General features: G+C 41.5%; 1 protein-coding gene across 6 annotated transcripts in view; it reads left to right on the forward strand.

Moving 5' to 3' along the window:
- The window catches only part of chst6 (carbohydrate sulfotransferase 6), a 69,911-nt gene that overhangs the window by 24,430 nt on the left and 27,327 nt on the right, over window positions 1-18,154 (forward strand). For 5 of the 6 annotated variants that reach the window (XM_061283802.1, XM_061283805.1, XM_061283807.1 and 2 more), the window contains exon 2: window positions 9,635-9,987. In XM_061283802.1, coding sequence (XP_061139786.1) covers window positions 9,706-9,987 — 282 coding nt within the window. In that variant the 5' untranslated portion in view covers window positions 9,635-9,705. Of the gene's footprint in view, window positions 1-9,634; window positions 17,975-18,154 lie in introns of those variants that run through there. The other variant, XM_061283801.1, reaches the window with a different exon arrangement.

Here is an 18,154-nt window from a genome sequence, read left to right on the forward strand (position 1 = left end):
TAGGAGTCAAAATTTGGGTGCGTATTATACATGGGTACAGGCTTTTTTCCAGCATCGACATGCCATTTTTAGGGTGCATATTATACATGGGGGCGCATTATACATGGAAAAAAACGGTAACAGAAAACGGAGAAATCTGAACGGCGTAAAAAATAGACTCCAAACAGATCATAAAAGTATCTCTACAGCACCTGGAGGGATACGTTACACTTTTCTACACTCCTGGAGACTCCAAATACAAGCAAAAAAAGTTGATTTTTCATGCGTCCTTTAATTTACCTAAATTCACCAAGAATCCTAAAATAAACATTTGTTTTATGATCAGTCTACTTTGACATAATAAAATAAATGGAACTGTTCTTGAACCAGTCTGAGGTCTAACAATTTTTTTTAAATAACTCTCTTTAAGGCAGCCAACATTGTTTAAATAAATAAAATATAAATGAAAAACCTCTTTGACTGCTCTCAGGTAGAAAAAGGATGAATAAAAATACACTCTTTAAAGACCAGTCTATATTATCTAAAGTAAAATAAAAATCTGACACGGATGAATTGACTAAACGCTATACAGTCAATTCCTAAGGCTGATAAACAGAGTGTTAAGCCACCTGAAAGTATAAAAGTATGCAGACATGGAGTTCTGTTAACTCTTTGTATGGCAGCGACGGGAATACTCGTCATTGACATTAATGATTTAGGATCCCGTTGACGAATATTCTCGTCAATTTATTTTTATTTTATTAACGGGTAGATAAGACAACTGGCCACCTCGCCACTTAAAATCAAGTCTATAGAGCACCGTTGTCAAAGTCCAGGCCTGGGGGCAGATACGACCCGCCACATTATTTTAGGTGGCCCAAGACGAATGGTGCATCGAATTCATGTCAATTTCAAATTGTTTTCACTTTTCAAAAATAGATATTGTTAGCTATTTTTTTCCATTTATTTTTTTAAAAATATTTTATTAGATATTTGATTTGATTTCGATATTTCAATTTTAAATATTTGAAGAGGTTTTTGTTAGTGTCTGTTTTGAAAACTAGTTTTTCATCAGTTTGTTGTGTGACCTATACCAGTGGTCCCCAACCTTTTTTGCACCACGGACCGGTTACGTGTCAAATATTTTCGCGGACCGGCCTTTATATAAATAAATATATTTATATATATATATATATATATTATTTAAATATTTATATATATATATATATAGGATGAAATAAAATATACGACTGGCATAAAAACAAATATAAACCACATAAAAATAAAACGTTGAATTAGTGGGAGCACCGAGCTCTTTTCTCAAAAATGAGCCGTTCCCATCTAGGCGTAATCAGAGACAATGACACCCGAAGTGGTTAAGGTTTGTCTTTAAATGCAGGATGCTTGGTCTCCATGTGCCGAAGCAGGTTTGAAGGCTTCATTGCCTCGTTAGCTAGCCTTTCGCCACATATGCGGAGTGCTCTTGGCGCGTCAGAGTCACCTGTGGCGATAAATCCATATTTTAAGTAGGACTCCAGAAATGTTCTTTTAAATGCAGCTTTCCTTTTCTTAGAAGTCGTAGCCTCTTCTTCAGTGTCCTCATTGGACGTTTTTCCCTTTCCGAAGAAGCTTTCCAAACTTCTCTGTTTCTTGCTCATTTTTCCTTGACAGATGTAATAGGGAGAGATTCGCCAAATTTTTTATATTTTTCAAAATAAATTCTTACTCATTTTTGCTAGCTTTGCGGGCTCGACTGGGGAAACATGTCACGTGACCGGGACGAGCGTCTTGAATGAATTGATTGTCAATGAAAAAAAAAAAAAAAAAAAAAAAAATTCCCCTCTCACCCTCCGCGGGTGGTCTCCCACTCCAAGCTCGGGTCCTCTACCAGAGGCCTGGGAGCTTGAGGGTTCTGCGCAGTATTTTGGCTGTTCCTAGCACTGCACTCTTCTGGACTGAGATGTCTGATGTTGTTCCTGGAATCTGCTGTAGCCACTCCTCCAGTTTGGGGGTCACTGCCCCAAGTGCCCCAATGACCACGGGCACCACCGAGGCCTTCACTTTCCAGGCCTTCTCAAGCTCTTCTTTGAGGCCCTGGTATTTCTCTAGCTTCTCAAGTTCTTTTTTCCTGATGTTGCCATCGCTTGGTATTGCTACATCCACTACAACGGCCTTCTTCTGTTGTTTATCCACCACCACAATGTCCGGTTGGTTTGCCATCACCTTCTTGTCAGTCTGGATCTGGAAGTCCCACAGGATCTTGGCTCGCCCATTCTCTGTCACCTTAGGGGGTGCTTCCCACTTTGAACTTGGGGCTTCCAGTCCATACTCTGCACAGATGTTCCTGTACACTATGCCAGCCACTTGGTTATGACGTTCCATGTATGCTTTCCCTGCTAGCATCTTACACCCTGCTGTTATGTGCTGGACTGTCTCAGGGGCCTCTTTGCACAGCCTGCACCTTGGGTCTTGTCTGGTGTGGTAGATCTTGACCTCTATTGCTCTGGTGTTCAGAGCCTGTTCCTGTGCAGCCATGATGAGTGCCTCTGTGCTGTCCTTCAGTCCAGCTTTTTCCAGCCATATATATATATATATATATATATAAAATAAAAAATATTTTTTTTTCTTATATATTACCGGTCCGTGGGTCACTTGGTACCGGGCCCACTGACCTATACTATATATACCATATGAGACTTTAATACATTTATTTGGGTTGACAATTTGAATGGCCCTTTGAGGCAATCTATGACTATGACCAAAATAAGTTTGACACCCCGGTATAGCGCATTGTAGTGTCTAACTCTGACCACTTGATAGGAGTTGCGCTTGCTGGCTCATAGAGAGGTGACATAAACTGTAAGCTCAGCCTACATGGGAGAACAATGGAGAATGTTGTAGAGTTATGAAGGAAGAAGTCAGAGAGTGAGAGAAAATGGCGAAACGGAAGCAATCGGCTTTCAAGTAGCTTACAATTGACCAAACTATCGCTTTTCGTGATTGCGGTACTACAGCAAAACAAAGGAGCAAATTTAGAGGAGATGATTGTGTATGAGTATGCGACAAACACGGAAGTCCGTTTCAAAAACCACCTCCGGCTGAGGCATACAAGTCGTGAGTAGCAATTGGAGTTTTGGAACATGGCGAGAAAGCAATTGGCTTTCAAGCAGCTTACAATCGAGCAAAGTATTGCTTGTTTGAGCGCAGTACAGCAAAACGATGGAGTGGATTTAGAGGAGGTAATCAAAATAACTGTGTATATCCCTTACCAATCACATATACATACGAGCTCCAAGGCTTTGACACAGTCAAAAACTGTTTGCTTCTTAACCCCTCCAGTGTTCAGATTCACCGTGGGTTTTATATGCTTCCCAGTACCAACCAGCTCAGTGGACTTGTGGTATGAGTGTCCGCCCTGAGACTGGGAGGTTGTGGGTTCAATCCCCGGCCGAATCATGCCAAAAGACTATAAAATGGAACCCGATGCTACCCTGCTTGACACTCAGCATTAAGGGTTGGATTGGGCATGCTGTCAGGAGCTGCGCCCCACAGTCATTATTAATGCGGAATGTGTAGCTTCTACTATGGAAGCTTGTCTGAGGACGACCGAGAGAGAGTACAATGCACACGAGTCCCTCTATTACATCAATGCAGAAATAATGCAAAAGGACAAAAATGGCTCATACAATGGGTCTTGTCATGGGTAAAGTGATGTTATGTTTTCGATTTTACTGCCCTATGTGTGTCGTTTGAAATGGGAGCTTTAATCGCACTATGTAATGTGCTTATTTTTCAAGTACTATATGGTCTAATGTGCCGAATTATATGTTTATATTTACAATGTACGTAAATAGTAAGATTTAAAACCCCACCCCCCTTCGCCATTTGTGCCCATGCTTCCAATCTATCTCTTTGCCTTGAGTAAACAGATTGACACACCTATTGTTGAAATGTCATCAGAGAAGGATTTCCTGCTTTAAACAAATAACTCATTGCAACACCTCAGTTAAATATTTGCTCACACATTATCAATCTACAAAGCCACCATATATAGTTTCGAGAGCATAATTCGTAATCTTGTGGGAATGAGTGCCCGCTTTCAATAATGTTCAATCATCCTTGTATATACTGAGTAATAGTATTTGAAATACAACCAATTCTGGCCCCAGCAGTGATCACTGCGAGGTCCCTTTTGTTTTTGTAGGAATTATTATTAGAGCCCGAGTAGCGACCGCTATAAGGTCCGTACTTTTTTGTAGCATTTCTTCTTTCTGAAGTCCGATTAGCGACCACTTTGAGGTCCCTATTTTTGTGGAAATTATTTTTCATTAAGGCCCAAGCTGCGACCGCTGGGAGAGCCATACTGTTTTTGTAGAAATTATTATCTTCCTCCTTAAAGCAGTGTTTCCTAACCTTTTTTCATCCACGGCACAGCTTTACATTGGAAAAATCTCGAGGCACACCAACACCAAATATCTGTTAAGTGTTACACCAGCTTCTATATTACAATTACTTATAATACAACAAAAGACGTTGTGAAAGTGCTATATCAATAAAGTACGATTCCTGTATATGTATGGAGAGTCGAATAATTGAATAAAAATAAATATACCGTAATTTTCGGACTAAAAATCGCTCCGGAATATAAGTCGCATTAGCCATAAAATGCACAATAACGTGAAAAAAACATATATAAGTCGCATTTTGGGGGGAAATGTATTCGACAAAATCCAACACCAAGAACAGACATGAACGAGCAACAACAGGCTAAACCAGTGTTTCCCAACCTTTTTTCATTCACGGTACACCTTTTCATTGGAAAAATCTCGAGGCACACCACCAACAAAAATCTGTTAAGTGTTTCTCCAGCTTCTATATTAAAATCAGTTATATTACAACGAAAGACGTAAAGTCCTACAAATATATATGTATAAAGAGTCGAATAATTGAATAAAAATAAATACAAAATATTCTTTTAATTGTACTTCTTTTTTTTTTAAATAAAGGACCGGGCGTGCGTAAAAGCCATAATAGTTTTTCAAACCTTCTGTGTCACTCCAAATTCTTAAATCCTTCAAACTCTTCGTCCTCCGTGTCACTTAGAAACAAAGCCGCTAATGATGCCGGTAGTACGTGGGGCCCTTCGTCATCTTCGTCATCCCGTGATCAATCTTTGTCCTTTTTGTAAACAACCACCGCGCCGCGCTGCTGACGTCACTTGAAATTCAAAGTACAGTAATCCCTTGCTACATCGCGGTTCGTTTCTCGCGGTTTCACATATAAAAAATTCACATATAAGTCGCTCCTCATTATAAGTCGCCCCCCCCCCCCACCCAAACTATGAAAAAAAACGCAACTTATAGTCCGAAAATTACGGTACATTTTTTAATAAAAGTGATTTTTTTTTTTAAGGTGTTAGACAGTGTAAAGAATAAATTATTGAAAGTGGTTGTGATTAAAATCCAAAAGAATCAATTTGACTTTGTTTACTGTTTTAGACTAGCACTATGTATAAATATTGCGACAATAAGAACAAAGTAACTTTTAAAGCCGCTCTGCTGTTCTGGCAGGGTTAACCAGATGTACTTTTTCTCTGAAGTGTTGAGGCCTTCATGATGCTAAAACACAAAGTTTGAGTGACTTTGAGTGAGTGTGAGGTTTTGCCAGTGCTGTTGCTGTGGAAATGCAGAGTATAAAAGAAAATATAAAATCTATACATGCAAGAAAACCCTGGAACCTTTAAAAATAACATCAGGTTTTGCAAAATCATCAATATTTTATTAGGTAAGTGTGTGGCTTTTATAAAATGGCTCTTTGACTCCCCCTAAAATTCTTTCTAAATAGCAGCCCTGATTGTACGTTTTACCTAGCTCTACAAAAATATGGTGGTTTCTGTAATAAATCAAGACCTACCAAAGAACTCTCTTGCAGCCATACGCTAAAACTAGCCAGAGGTTGGCCGTTTTGAATTTACTCCAGTAACATTACCTACTACCGTAATTTTCGAACTATAAATCGCGTTTTTTTTTCATAGTTTGGGTGGGGGGGGCGACTTATACTCAGGAGCGACTTATATGTTTTTTTTTTCAAAAATTTTCAAAAAAAGTGAAACCGCGATAAACGAACCGCAATGTAGCAAGGGATTACTGTAATTTGAATTTCAAGTGACGACAGCAGCGCGACGTCGCGTCAGCAGCAGCTCGTCGAGTCAATCTTTGTCCTTTATGTAAACAACCGCCGCGCTCCTGACGCAACGTTGCGCTGCCTCGCCGTTATTCCACAGATCTACTTTATAACTATATTGTAGCGTTAACAAAGTTCAAGGAAAGACGTGGGTTTGGTAAACGGCTCTTTATTTAACAAACGTCACTCGACGGAGCTCTCTTTCACTTCCGTGGATTGAAGTCGGGCGCCGGCGCTCGGCCGGGTGGCTGTCCAAGGACGGTGGATGGGGCTCGGACAATGCTTTTACGCACGCCCGGTCCTACTCTACCGAGCTGTCTTTCACCTCCGTGGATGGAAGTCGAGGGCCGGCGCTCAGCTGGGTGGCTGTCCGAGGACGGTGGATGGGGCTCGGTCATGGCTTTTACGCACGCCCGGTCCTATTCTATGGAGCTCTCTTCCACTTCCGTGGCTGGAAGTCCATGCCGCCACACGCCTGTAAGTTTGTTTTGTTAAATAAAGAGCCGTTTACCAAACCCACGTCTTTCCTTCAACTTTGTTAACGCTACAATATAGTTATGTAGTAGATCTGTGGAATTACGACGAGGCTGACGTCAGGGCGCACGCGCGGCGATGTTGACAAAGGACGAGGAATTTGATCGATAGATTTAATGATTTAGAGTGCACAGATGGTTTGATAACATTATTGCTTATATAATAGTTATTTGATATATAATTTATATATCGTCATATGGGCCTGTGGAATATTTTGAAGTGCAAGAGCCGTCAGCGGCGCGCACGCATTGTTGACAAAGGACGATTGATGGATTTAATGAATTGGAGTGACGCAGATGGTTTTATTAACGTGTTATTTATGTAATGGTTTTTTGAATAACTCTGAATTTTACGTCAGGTTCGTTCTCAGCTCTTAGTTTGTGTTTGTCACGTTAGCATACCTATCGTTTAGCCTGTTGTTGCTCGTTCATGACCGTTCTTGGTGTTGGATTTTGTCGAATAAATTGCCCCCCAAAATGCGACTTATACTCCGGAGCGACTTATATATGTTTTTTTTCACTTTTTTGGGCATTTTATGGCTGGTGCGACTTATAGTCCAAAAATTACGGTACATGATTATACCTTGTCAAAATTTTGCAAATTCGATAAGTAAATATACAAACTTATTTTTCATCGTAGTGGAAGTGCCACCGACTGGCTACAAGAAATAAGCACTCAGTCCTCACCAAGCGCACAATGAAATCCTCACCTCCTTAAACCATCGCCTTAGTGCTTTTCTGTTGTCATAAAAGAAACACACCTCATGGCACAACATAGGTGTTCATTTGTTTAAAATAACATTCTGCACACAACTTGATCTCTTAAGACCTCAAAAGATGAGAAACATTGTTCACCGTCAACAGCTCAAATAGAACGACATGCAAATGGAAACCACTGGTCATTTGCAACGGGAGATAAGATTCTCACTCACAAGTATGCCCATGGTGTGGACACCGATGACAGGTCGTGTGTCACACATCGCGGAAACCCATGATCATCCCATGTGAGACATGTTGATCAATTACTCCACTCTTCAGATCAAGGTGAAGACTCACCTCCTATTGTTATGTCCCTCAACTGAGAGCCGGAGGTCCAGCAAAAGCAACATTCATCTGCAGAGTGGCCTCAAAATCCACCTTCAGAAATGGACAGTATCCCAGACACACTTACCCTGCTCAGGGCTCGATGCCAGGTACCTCTCCTAACACAGGACTCAACAACACTATGGCGATAGTGAAGAAAGCCCAAAAGTGACTCCACTTTCTTAGACTGCTCAGGAAAAAAAACATTCTGAGAAGCAGCTGCTGGTGACCTTCTACCAAACAATCATCATTCTTGCATACTGCATAATGGTGTGGTATGCTGGGTCCACCATTGCCAACAGGACAGCGATGCAGAGAGTGATTTACACCACCAGGCTGCCCCCTTGCCTCATCACCACCTCTCACTCCCTCAGCAGAGCGACGAACGTTGCAACACATATCTTCGAACTATTGCACTCAGGTCAACGTTACAGAGCTCACAAAACCCGCACAGACTTAAGGACAGCTTTTTCCCAGAGCCATAAATGATTTGAACAGCAAAGATAACCTCTGGCAACGTTATCATCTATTCTGCACTTCACTCAACCTAGTACCCTATCCAATGTGCGACAAGCTATGACACAATAAAACATGCGCTACTTGATCTATATACACAATAATTCCTCGCTACATCGCGGTTCGTTTATCGCGGTTCCACTACATCGCAGATTTTTTTTTTCCAAATTAAAAAAATAATAATATTCAAAATAAAACTTCTAAATTGAGGAATTATGGCACAAAAGTTGCCCACACGCCAGCAGAAGGCAGGGAGTGCCCGCACAATTGCAGTGCGTGCACTTATACCATTTTTATAAAAAAATTGTTATAATAATATTCATCCATCCATCCATCCATTTTCTGTACCTTTATAGCTTCCATGTATGTCAAAAATATCATTTTTTTTTTTGACGCGGTTGTGATTGGCGTGTGTGGTTCTATAAAACAAATAATAATAGGTGTTACTCATGTAATAGTTAAATTAAATAAATAAAACTCATAGTTGTACACACGGACGCAAAACCACGATGACTGCATTTTTACATTTTTTTGTCGATAAATTTATATAAAAGAGTTTAACTACATATGTTACTTTTAGAACATCAAATAATAGTTTCAAACATGTAAATAATACATTACTAGTATAAGCAACATACAGAAAATATTGTATAAATATTGAAAATGTAAATATTAAGTGTGTGTGTGTGCAGCATGATGAAAATAAAATTGAACATATTTTTTTTAATTGTCGGACTTGGTCAAAATCAGCACCGAGTCCGGCAAAAATGACAGAGTTCGACAGAGTCCGAGTCCCCGAGTCCGAGTCCACAGCCCTGATATATATATATTATATATATATATATATATATATATATATATATATATATATATGCAAATATATGCAAATGAAAAAATGCTTTAAAAAGGCGGGGTTTTTTGGTCTTGAAACGGATTAAGAATTTTCCATTATTTGTAATGGGAAAAATAGATTCGGAATTCAACCGATTTGCTTCTCGACCCACCTTCTGGAACGGATTTGGTCAAAAACCAAGGTTTGACTCTATTTTTGCTATTCTTGTTAAAATCACACTTATATGCGAACTGGAAATGACAATAATAACACATAGTGAAAGCCAAATTTAGGAAATTGACCATTTCAGAAATGTATGTCAAACTGGTAGCTCTTTGCCTTAATCAGTACCCAGGAAGTAGCTCCCAATTTAAGAAAGGTTGGTGACCCCTGCTGTACAAGTACCTACATCTACCTATGTGTGCGTGCGTGCATATGTTTGGTGTGTATTTTTTTTTTTTTGGTCAGTCCCTTACCTCAAATCTGTCATTTCCTGCTTATTTTGCAGCTCAGGCAGTGTACAACTGCACAAGGGAAAAGCATCAACAACAAGCTCAAGATACCAATCCACAATTAATCATGGTCCGTTCCAGAGTGAACCTCAGCACTATGGTTTTCCTGTTGATCCTGCATGGAGCAGCTGTGGTCCTCTTCTTCAATTGGTACATCAGGCTAAACCCTTGCGATGGCATCCCTTCCAATAGGAAAATCCATGTTGTGCTACTGTCATCATGGCGATCAGGATCATCCTTTGTTGGTCAGGTGTTCAGTCAACATCCGTCTGTGTTCTACCTCATGGAGCCTGCCTGGCATGTTTGGACCAAACTTCGGAACTCTGGTGCACAGACACTACGAATGGCTGTAAGGGATCTCATGCGTAGTGTGTTCCACTGTGATTTCTCCGTGACTGATGCCTACCTGCCAGAGCATCACAACATGTCCTCTTTGTTCATGTGGAGTCACAGTCGAGCATTGTGCTCACCACCGGCTTGTTCTCTCACGCCGCGTGGCTATTTCAGCAATCAAACTCAATGCTTGCAAACTTGTGGTGAGGTGGGCCTACAAGGTGTGCAGGAGGCCTGTTTTTCTTACAGTCATGTGGTCTTAAAATCAGTGCGAATATTTGAACTGGAATCTCTCTACCCCCTCTTTGAGGATCCTAGCCTTGACCTTCGCATCATTCACCTGGTTCGGGATCCACGGGCCGTGGTGCGGTCAAGAGAACAGTCTGCAAAAGCTTTTGTTGGTGATAATGCTGTTGTGTTGGAGCAGAAAAGCATGCCTCCAGCTGAGATACAATACCAAGTCATACAGGAGATCTGCCGGAGCCATGTGCGCATTAGTGAAAGGGCCCTACAGAATCCCCCATCATTTCTAAAAGGCCGGTACAAAATGGTTCGGTATGAAGATGTAGCCCGCAATCCACTTGAGGAAATAAGTGCCATGTATGACTTTGTAGATCTGGACATGACAAATCAGTTAGAGGAATGGATTTATAAGCTGACTCATGGAAAAGGCAAAGGTTCCTTAAAAGAGGCTTTTAAAATCACTTCAAGAAACGCTGCAGATGTTTCCCAGGCTTGGCGCACCACGCTGCCACATAATAAGGTCAAGCGGATCCAGGAAGTGTGTAAGAGGGCCATGTCACTGCTTGGCTACACAACCGTTAACAGTGATAAAGAACAGAAGAGACTTGATACTGATTTATTGGTACCACGCGAACCATACCAGTTCAGCTGGTTACCGCAAAAAACAGAGCACTCCAGTAACAATTAAAACAGTGCATAGTAAATGACATTTATCTCTCCTGAAGTCTCAACTTGTTCCATGCAGTTTTCATAAGTTGTATTAATATAAGTCGCGCAACACTGTTTTGACATCTATGGGCAAAGCAATAGTTTGGGAAAACTGTGACATGGCCACAGGTTGTCTCTGACTACTGTAAGGACTACTGTCAATTGTTATTTTTCTATGATTTGCAGCAGTATCATAAATACTGATTAACTGCAGTTTTCTACTGTACCGTATTTTCCGCACCATAAAGCTCGGATAAAAGCCTTTAATTTTCTCAAAAAAAGTTGCGTCTTTTAATAAGGTGCGCCTTTTGTGTGGACCGAATTCCAAAATCTGTAAAGCTGTTTTGTGTGGCTTCCCTAATATACAGGCGTAATATGTAGACCCGATAAACCAAACAGAAGACATTACGTTTTCCGTAAATCGAGGCAAAATAAACAATCAGAGGACTGTACGCAACACGTAGAGCAGGGGTCACCATCACGGTGCCCGCGGGCGCCAGGTCGCCCGTGAGGACCGCATGAGTCGCCCGCAGGACTGTTCTAAAATTAGCTCAAATAGCGGCACTTGTCAGTGAGCTGCATCTATTTATTTTACAGTCAAACCTCGGTTTTCGAACGTCCTGGTTCTCGAACAAATCGGAATTCGAACAAAAAATTCGAGATTTTTTTGCTTCGGTTGTCGAACAAAATTCGGAGGTCGAACCTCGCAGGATGAGTCGAAGGACCCGAGAAAACCCGACCGCGCGGCCCGGATGCCGACTGACTCCATTGTTATTGCATTTCCGTTACTTTGAGGATTGTATTAACCCCTAATCATGCCTCCAAAGAAAGCAAGTGGGAGCAATAAAGCCATCCTAAAACACAAAGACGCTCTTAAAGCAATGCGACACTGAGCGCCCGGCGCGCTACGGTTGCCCGATTCGACCAAATTAAGCTCCCTGCGCACTGAGTTCCACTTAAATTTTGGAAAGTACATCAGGACTTTAAAAATATTTTCTAAATTTCAGCAACGACTCGGTCACATTAATGCGACCAGCGCGGTGCAGTTGCGCGGTGGGCGACGCGCTACGGATGCGCGTTCAGCGGTGCGCTGCAGTTGCGCGATCGGACAAACTTAAAATCGATTGTGGTCAAAAACCAAAGTTTGACTGTATTTGTGCTATTCCTGTTAAAATCACACTTACATGTGAACTGGAAATGACAATAATAACACAAAGTGAAAGCCAAATTGAGCTTTTTAGCTATTTCAGAAGTGTGTGTCAAACTGGGAGCCCTTTGCCTTAATCAGTACCCAGGAAGTAGCTCTCTGTTTAAGAAAGGTTGGTGACCCCTGACGTAGAGTATGTACCTGCGCCGCCACTGATAAATAAACACTATTGTTTGTGCAAATCTGTAAAGTTGTTTGTTGTGGCTTCCGCCACACAGAGACGTAACATACAGGCGTAATATGTCGACCCAATGAACCAATCAGAGGACATTACGTTTTACATAGATCGGGGCAAAGAAAAACCAATCAGAAGACTGTACGTAACACGTAGAGTATGTACCTGGGCCGCCATTAATAAAGAAACATTATCGTTTGTGCAAATCTGTAAAGTTGGTTTGTCTGGCTTCTGCCACACAGAGACGTAATATACAGGCGTAATATGTAGACCCAATGAACCACTCAGAGGACATTACGTTTTACGTTGATCGAGGCAAAAAACAATCAGAGGACTATACGTAACACGTTAAGTACAATACCTGTGCCGCCATTGATAAATAAACACTATCGTTTGTGAAAATCTTTAAAGTTGTTTTGTGGGGCTTCCGCCACACAGAGACGTAATATACAGGCGAAATATGTAGACCCGATGAACCAATCAGAGAACATTACGTTCTACATAGATCGGAGCAAAAAACAATCAGAGGACTGTACGTAACAAGTACATAACTCCTCCACCATAGACAAATACTATCATTTGTGTAAAGCAAATAGCATTAGAACCCTCTAGACAAAGAGACATGCTTACGACGCACAATTAGAGCTTTCTGGAAAGCCAGGATCATTGCAGAAGACCGTGACTACGCATGATAAATGGCAAACTTGCCCAACTGTTTAATTTAGACACAGAAGATAAGAATTTTGATGAATTTGCATATCAATGTTGAATAACTGAGTACAATATAGTACATGATTAAATAGTAGAATCAAGTTCAACGGAACTGACTGCCTTGCTCCTGTGACTTTTCTTTTTACCATAAGTCATGGCATGCATGCGACCTATGCCATGTGTGGATGAAGTACAAAAAAGCTCCCAAAATTGAGTCTGCGCCTTTTAAGCCGAAGTACTTCATGCTGCGGAAAATACGGCACTTTGTTTTTTAGAAAATATTTCTAAAAGATCATTTGGTAATATTCAGAGTTACACAAAAGCTGTCTCAATTTGATTTTTGATAGATATGTGAAACAAAAAGATTTTTATTGGTTAATGCAAATCATTTTTTTTAATTCCAAAAGGACAACCTCTGTTCCAGCATATCCCTTTAACTGGAGTTACCATAATTTCTGGACAATAAGCCGCACCTGATAATAAGCCGCACCAGCAAAAATTCGAGGAAAATTTTGTTTTTTCCCATAAATAAGCCGCACGAGTTATTTACAAAGAAAGATGGTACGCAGAAAGCCCTTTTAAAATTTTAATAACATCCTTTGACATTTCTTTCCAAACACTGACTGTGACACGGGAATAATACCGCAGCAACATGGAAGTAACACAGCACTAATAGGGCTGGATAAAAAAACATCCTGGTAAAAGTCCCTGAGACGCGGCAGTAACACAGCAGCAATACGGTAGCACAGCACTAACAGGGCTGGTTAAAAGAATACCAATACAAGTCACTGAGAGCCATCTTCATCTTCCTCCTGTGCACGGAAACCATCAAAGTCTTCCTCAGTGTCCGATTGGAATACTTGATACGTCACCACACGCTATATCAGTCTCTCTTTCGTTGTCGCTTTTATGCTTCTAGCATTTTCCATGATGAGGATATGTTCATGCTAATTTTCTTCACGCATAAAACTCTAAGTTACATTAAACTAGCCAGCTACACGTATAGCTCCAGAGTCGACATGACCAGGAAATGAATAAAGTAAAGGGTGACGCAACAAGATGTCATCAACAATAGCCCAGTGCCCCCTCGGAAGAAACCTCTACAGTGCATGTTAAGAGCCACATCGACTGCCTTTAACTTAAAAGTGGCACCAAATGCATTTCTTTTGTCCCCCAAAATGAGGGTTTGTGTATAAAAGCTTCCTTTCTTCAGTAATGTCTGTCTTGATCTCGTTCTGTCTCTTCTTTGTGTGAATTACACACAGTGGTCCACAGCCTTTTTACGAGTGTATAAGTGATTGACTCATCACAAAAATAATGAAAAATCCATAGATACGCCGCACCGGACGACAAGCCGCAGGGTTCAAAACTTGAGCAAAAAGTAGCGGCTTATAGTCCGAAAATTACGGTACTTTGTTGATGTCTCTCCGAGAAGTATAGTGTTGGACTGTCCCTCAGATGAAGCTTGTGATTAAAATTAATTTGACACCAGTGTTTTACATCATACACCTAAATCTTGATTTTACGCGCCACAGTCAGTAGTATTCTGTTGATTTTAACCTTAAGACTTTAATGGAGACATAATAATATCATAGTACTTTAGTTCCCTCTTAGAATGTATACCTGTATATCACAAATGGACATTCAGGTTTCTGTGGAAAAGTTTTCATTTATCAAAGTAGGTAGTCTGTACAGTATTTTATCAGAATGTTAATGTGAAATAAATGAAGATTTCAAGGAGAATGGCTGTGTAGATTTAAAGTAAGTTATGAATGCTAACTCAGTGTCACTGCAACATCAGAGGTTTTGCAAGTTAATCTTGCGTCTTTTTACTGATCAATTAAATGAATGAAATGAGTGAGACTGCGGCAAGTACCGTTTTTTTCCTTGTATAATGCGCCCCCATGTATAATACGCACCCTAAAAATGACATGTTGATGCTGGAAAAAAGCCTGTACCCATGTATAATACGCACCCAATTTTTTTTAATTTTCTTTATTTTTTTTTTTAAGTCCCAATGATCGTCACACACGCAGGGAGGTAATGGGTCCCATTTTTATAGTCTGGTGGATGTATTTTTTTTGTTGGCGTTGATTTCTCCGACTGCCCGTAAAGGCACCACCGCGATCAGATGAAAAGAGAGGGAAGTGGCGTGCGGACATGTGAAAAAGGCGGCTCTGTATGGGAGAGACGTTGGAGAGGAATAAAAACACCCTTGGAAACCAAAACTTGCCCCTCGTCGTGACTCGGAGCCGCAACAAATGTTTCGGATTTGTGTAGGGTACATTGTGACAGACAGCAAACGAGCAGGTGATCGAACAAGCCTTGTCTGATACGAGAGCATTGCGGTCGTATGGAGCGTGTTTGAAGTGAACAGCAGAGACGAAAGGAACAAGGCAAAGTGTTGTGAAATAAAATATTACCTGTAATACGCATTTTATTTGCTGATTGAAACTGCTAATTAAACTGTGAATTGAAACTAATAGGAAGAAAACAACTCTCGCTCTTTATATAGCTGACGTGTCTTGCGCATCCGTTCTGCGCATCCATAGTGCGCATGCGCAGTCATACTGCCTCCGTATGACGTCCGGTCCGCGATGGAGATTAAAAAACAAACAATATTTGACAATAACACACCATCAAGGATTGCACCATCGCATCAAACGATGTGTCGTCAATTATGAATTTTACTGACTAAGTGTGTTGGGCAGGATGGCTGAATGCGATGCGCGATTGACAACAAACAAGAAGAAAGGTGATTTCAAGTTTGATTTCGAGGGAGATTTGTCATGTCTCGTCCCCAGTTTTGCTATGTGTCTAGGTTGCCATAGTTTCTGTTCGTGTCGCCCCTCTCTTCCTGTGTCACCTCAATCAATGTAACGTGTTTTGTATTTAAGTCCCGTCTGCCCCTCGCTCACCGTCGGATCATTGCATGTGTTACTGTCATGATGTCTGTTTGGTTTCTGTTCCTGTCTTTGGTAATGTCACCCTGTCTTTTTGTTCCACGTCTTTGTCGGTCAGTCCTGTTGTTGGTTTTGTTGTACCATGACTTTCTTAAAAAAAAAAAATAATAATTAAAAAAAAAAAAAAGAATTTTGTACCCATGTATAATGCGCACCCCAGATTTTAGGACAATAAATTAGTTAAATTTTGCGCATTATACACGGAAAAAAACGGTATTTGCTATGAGTGCAATATTTATGATTTTATATTATCATTATAAATATTAGTTTTAGTTATTGATATTATTGTTGTCGTTGTCCACTTCATGAGTCTTTTCCGTGGTGGAGGGGTTTGCATGTTCCATTGAGCTTAGAAGCTGGCAGGTTCTGGGCGATTGACCAGACAAAGCATGGCTCAAAAACCCCTTATAATGATGCTTAATAAAAACCTTGGCAGTCTGAACACCGCCTATAGAAGTTAGTTTTTGGCACATGGAATGTCACGTCTGTGGCTGGGAAGGAGCCCGAACTGGTGTGAAAGGCAGTTCCAACTAGATACACAGAACACATAGCTTGGGTTCTGGCATCGGTCCTTTCGAAAGGGGTTGGGATATCTTCCACCCTGGAGTTCCCCACGATGTGCAGAGGAGGTGTAGGCAAACGTATTTCACCCGGGCTTGGCACCTGTACATTGGGGTTCAGCCCAGTGGATTGGAGAGGGGTCCTGAGTGTTTTTTGTGCCTATGCATCAAACAGTCAAGTCAAGTTTATTTATATAGCCCTAAATCACAAGCAGTCTCAAAGGGCTTCACATAGACAAGAAAAATTGACAATTATTCTCAAAGCATCCCCTGATCTTAAGCTCCCAAAAGGGGAAGGGAAAACCCTACCAGGGGAAAAATGAGAAACCTTGAGAAGGGACCACAGATGGGAGGATCCCCCTTTCAGGATCACCAGGCTGCAATGGATGCAGTGAGGGCACATAAATTACATAATATAGAAAACTCAATGAAAAAGTGGATGTCCAAGTCAAAGCAAAGAGCTGCCGGAGGTGCCCTTGATTGTCCTGGCAGTGTCTTCGAGGAAGGTAATCCACTGCAGTTCCCCCAACTTGATTGGTTCACGAGAATCCAGACAGGCGCTGTCAGCTTGGGTGTCACCTAACCACCTCCCCAGCCGGGGAGGGGTGGGGGGATGGGTAGAGGGGGCAAAAACACAAACTCCAGCCGAATCTGCCACTACAGGTTAATTAAAGGCCATATCATAGAAATGTGTCTTTAAACGTGTCTTAACAGTAGCTCAGAGTAACTGCCCTTTTGGGAGTTCTTGGACGTCATGATGGGCCGCGGACGGCCGCCTCGGTGTGTCGCTCTCTGCTACTTTGTCTTATTTTATGTGTTTTCTATGTCTGCTGCTGTCCATCACTTTTACCAGAGAAGAACTGTTAAGTTCAAGTTCAAGTTTACTGTTAAACATCGGACAGTCTTCTCCTGTTGTTTTCTCTCCAGTTTTCTCTGATCCAGACTGTTTGACGGAGATTTTAGCCAGAGCGCGGTGCTATACAAGCTAGCATGCCAAAGACGGCGGCGTGGCAAACGCGCCGGAGCCCTCGTCTAGTTCATCTGATCCCGGCCTACAGGCAGAAATTAAAAAACTTCTTAGCCTGTGGTGAGGACTGTGAGGAAGTGGACAGTGGAGTCAAAGCAGGACCTCCAAGCCTGCTTTGACTGCACCGATTGGGGTGTTTTTGAAGCTGCAACTTCAGACCTACATGAACTCACTGACACTGTCACATCATACATCAGTTTTTGTGAGGATTTGTGTGTGCAGACTAAGACCTTCTGCATGTACAACAATGACAAACCTTGGTTTACACCGAACCTCAAGAGGTTGCGAAAAGCCAAGGAGGAGGCCTACAGAAGTGGCGACCGGGATCTGTTCAAGCAGACCAGGAACACACTGAACCGAGAGGTCAGGAAACCCAAGAGGTGTTACGGGGAGAGGCTGGAGAGACACCTCTCTGCCAATAATGATCCCTCAACAGTGTGGAAAGGTCTGCAGAGCATCACAGGCTTCAAGGAACTACCCCCCCCTGTGGAGAACCCAAGGCTTGCAAACCAGCTAAACAGGTTTTATTGCAGGTTTGAACGGTCCACCCACACAACAGGACCTCCTGCAGCACAATCAATATACTCAC

Source organism: Syngnathus typhle, linkage group LG7, assembly GCF_033458585.1.
Source record: "Syngnathus typhle isolate RoL2023-S1 ecotype Sweden linkage group LG7, RoL_Styp_1.0, whole genome shotgun sequence".
NCBI lineage: Eukaryota > Metazoa > Chordata > Actinopteri > Syngnathiformes > Syngnathidae > Syngnathus > Syngnathus typhle.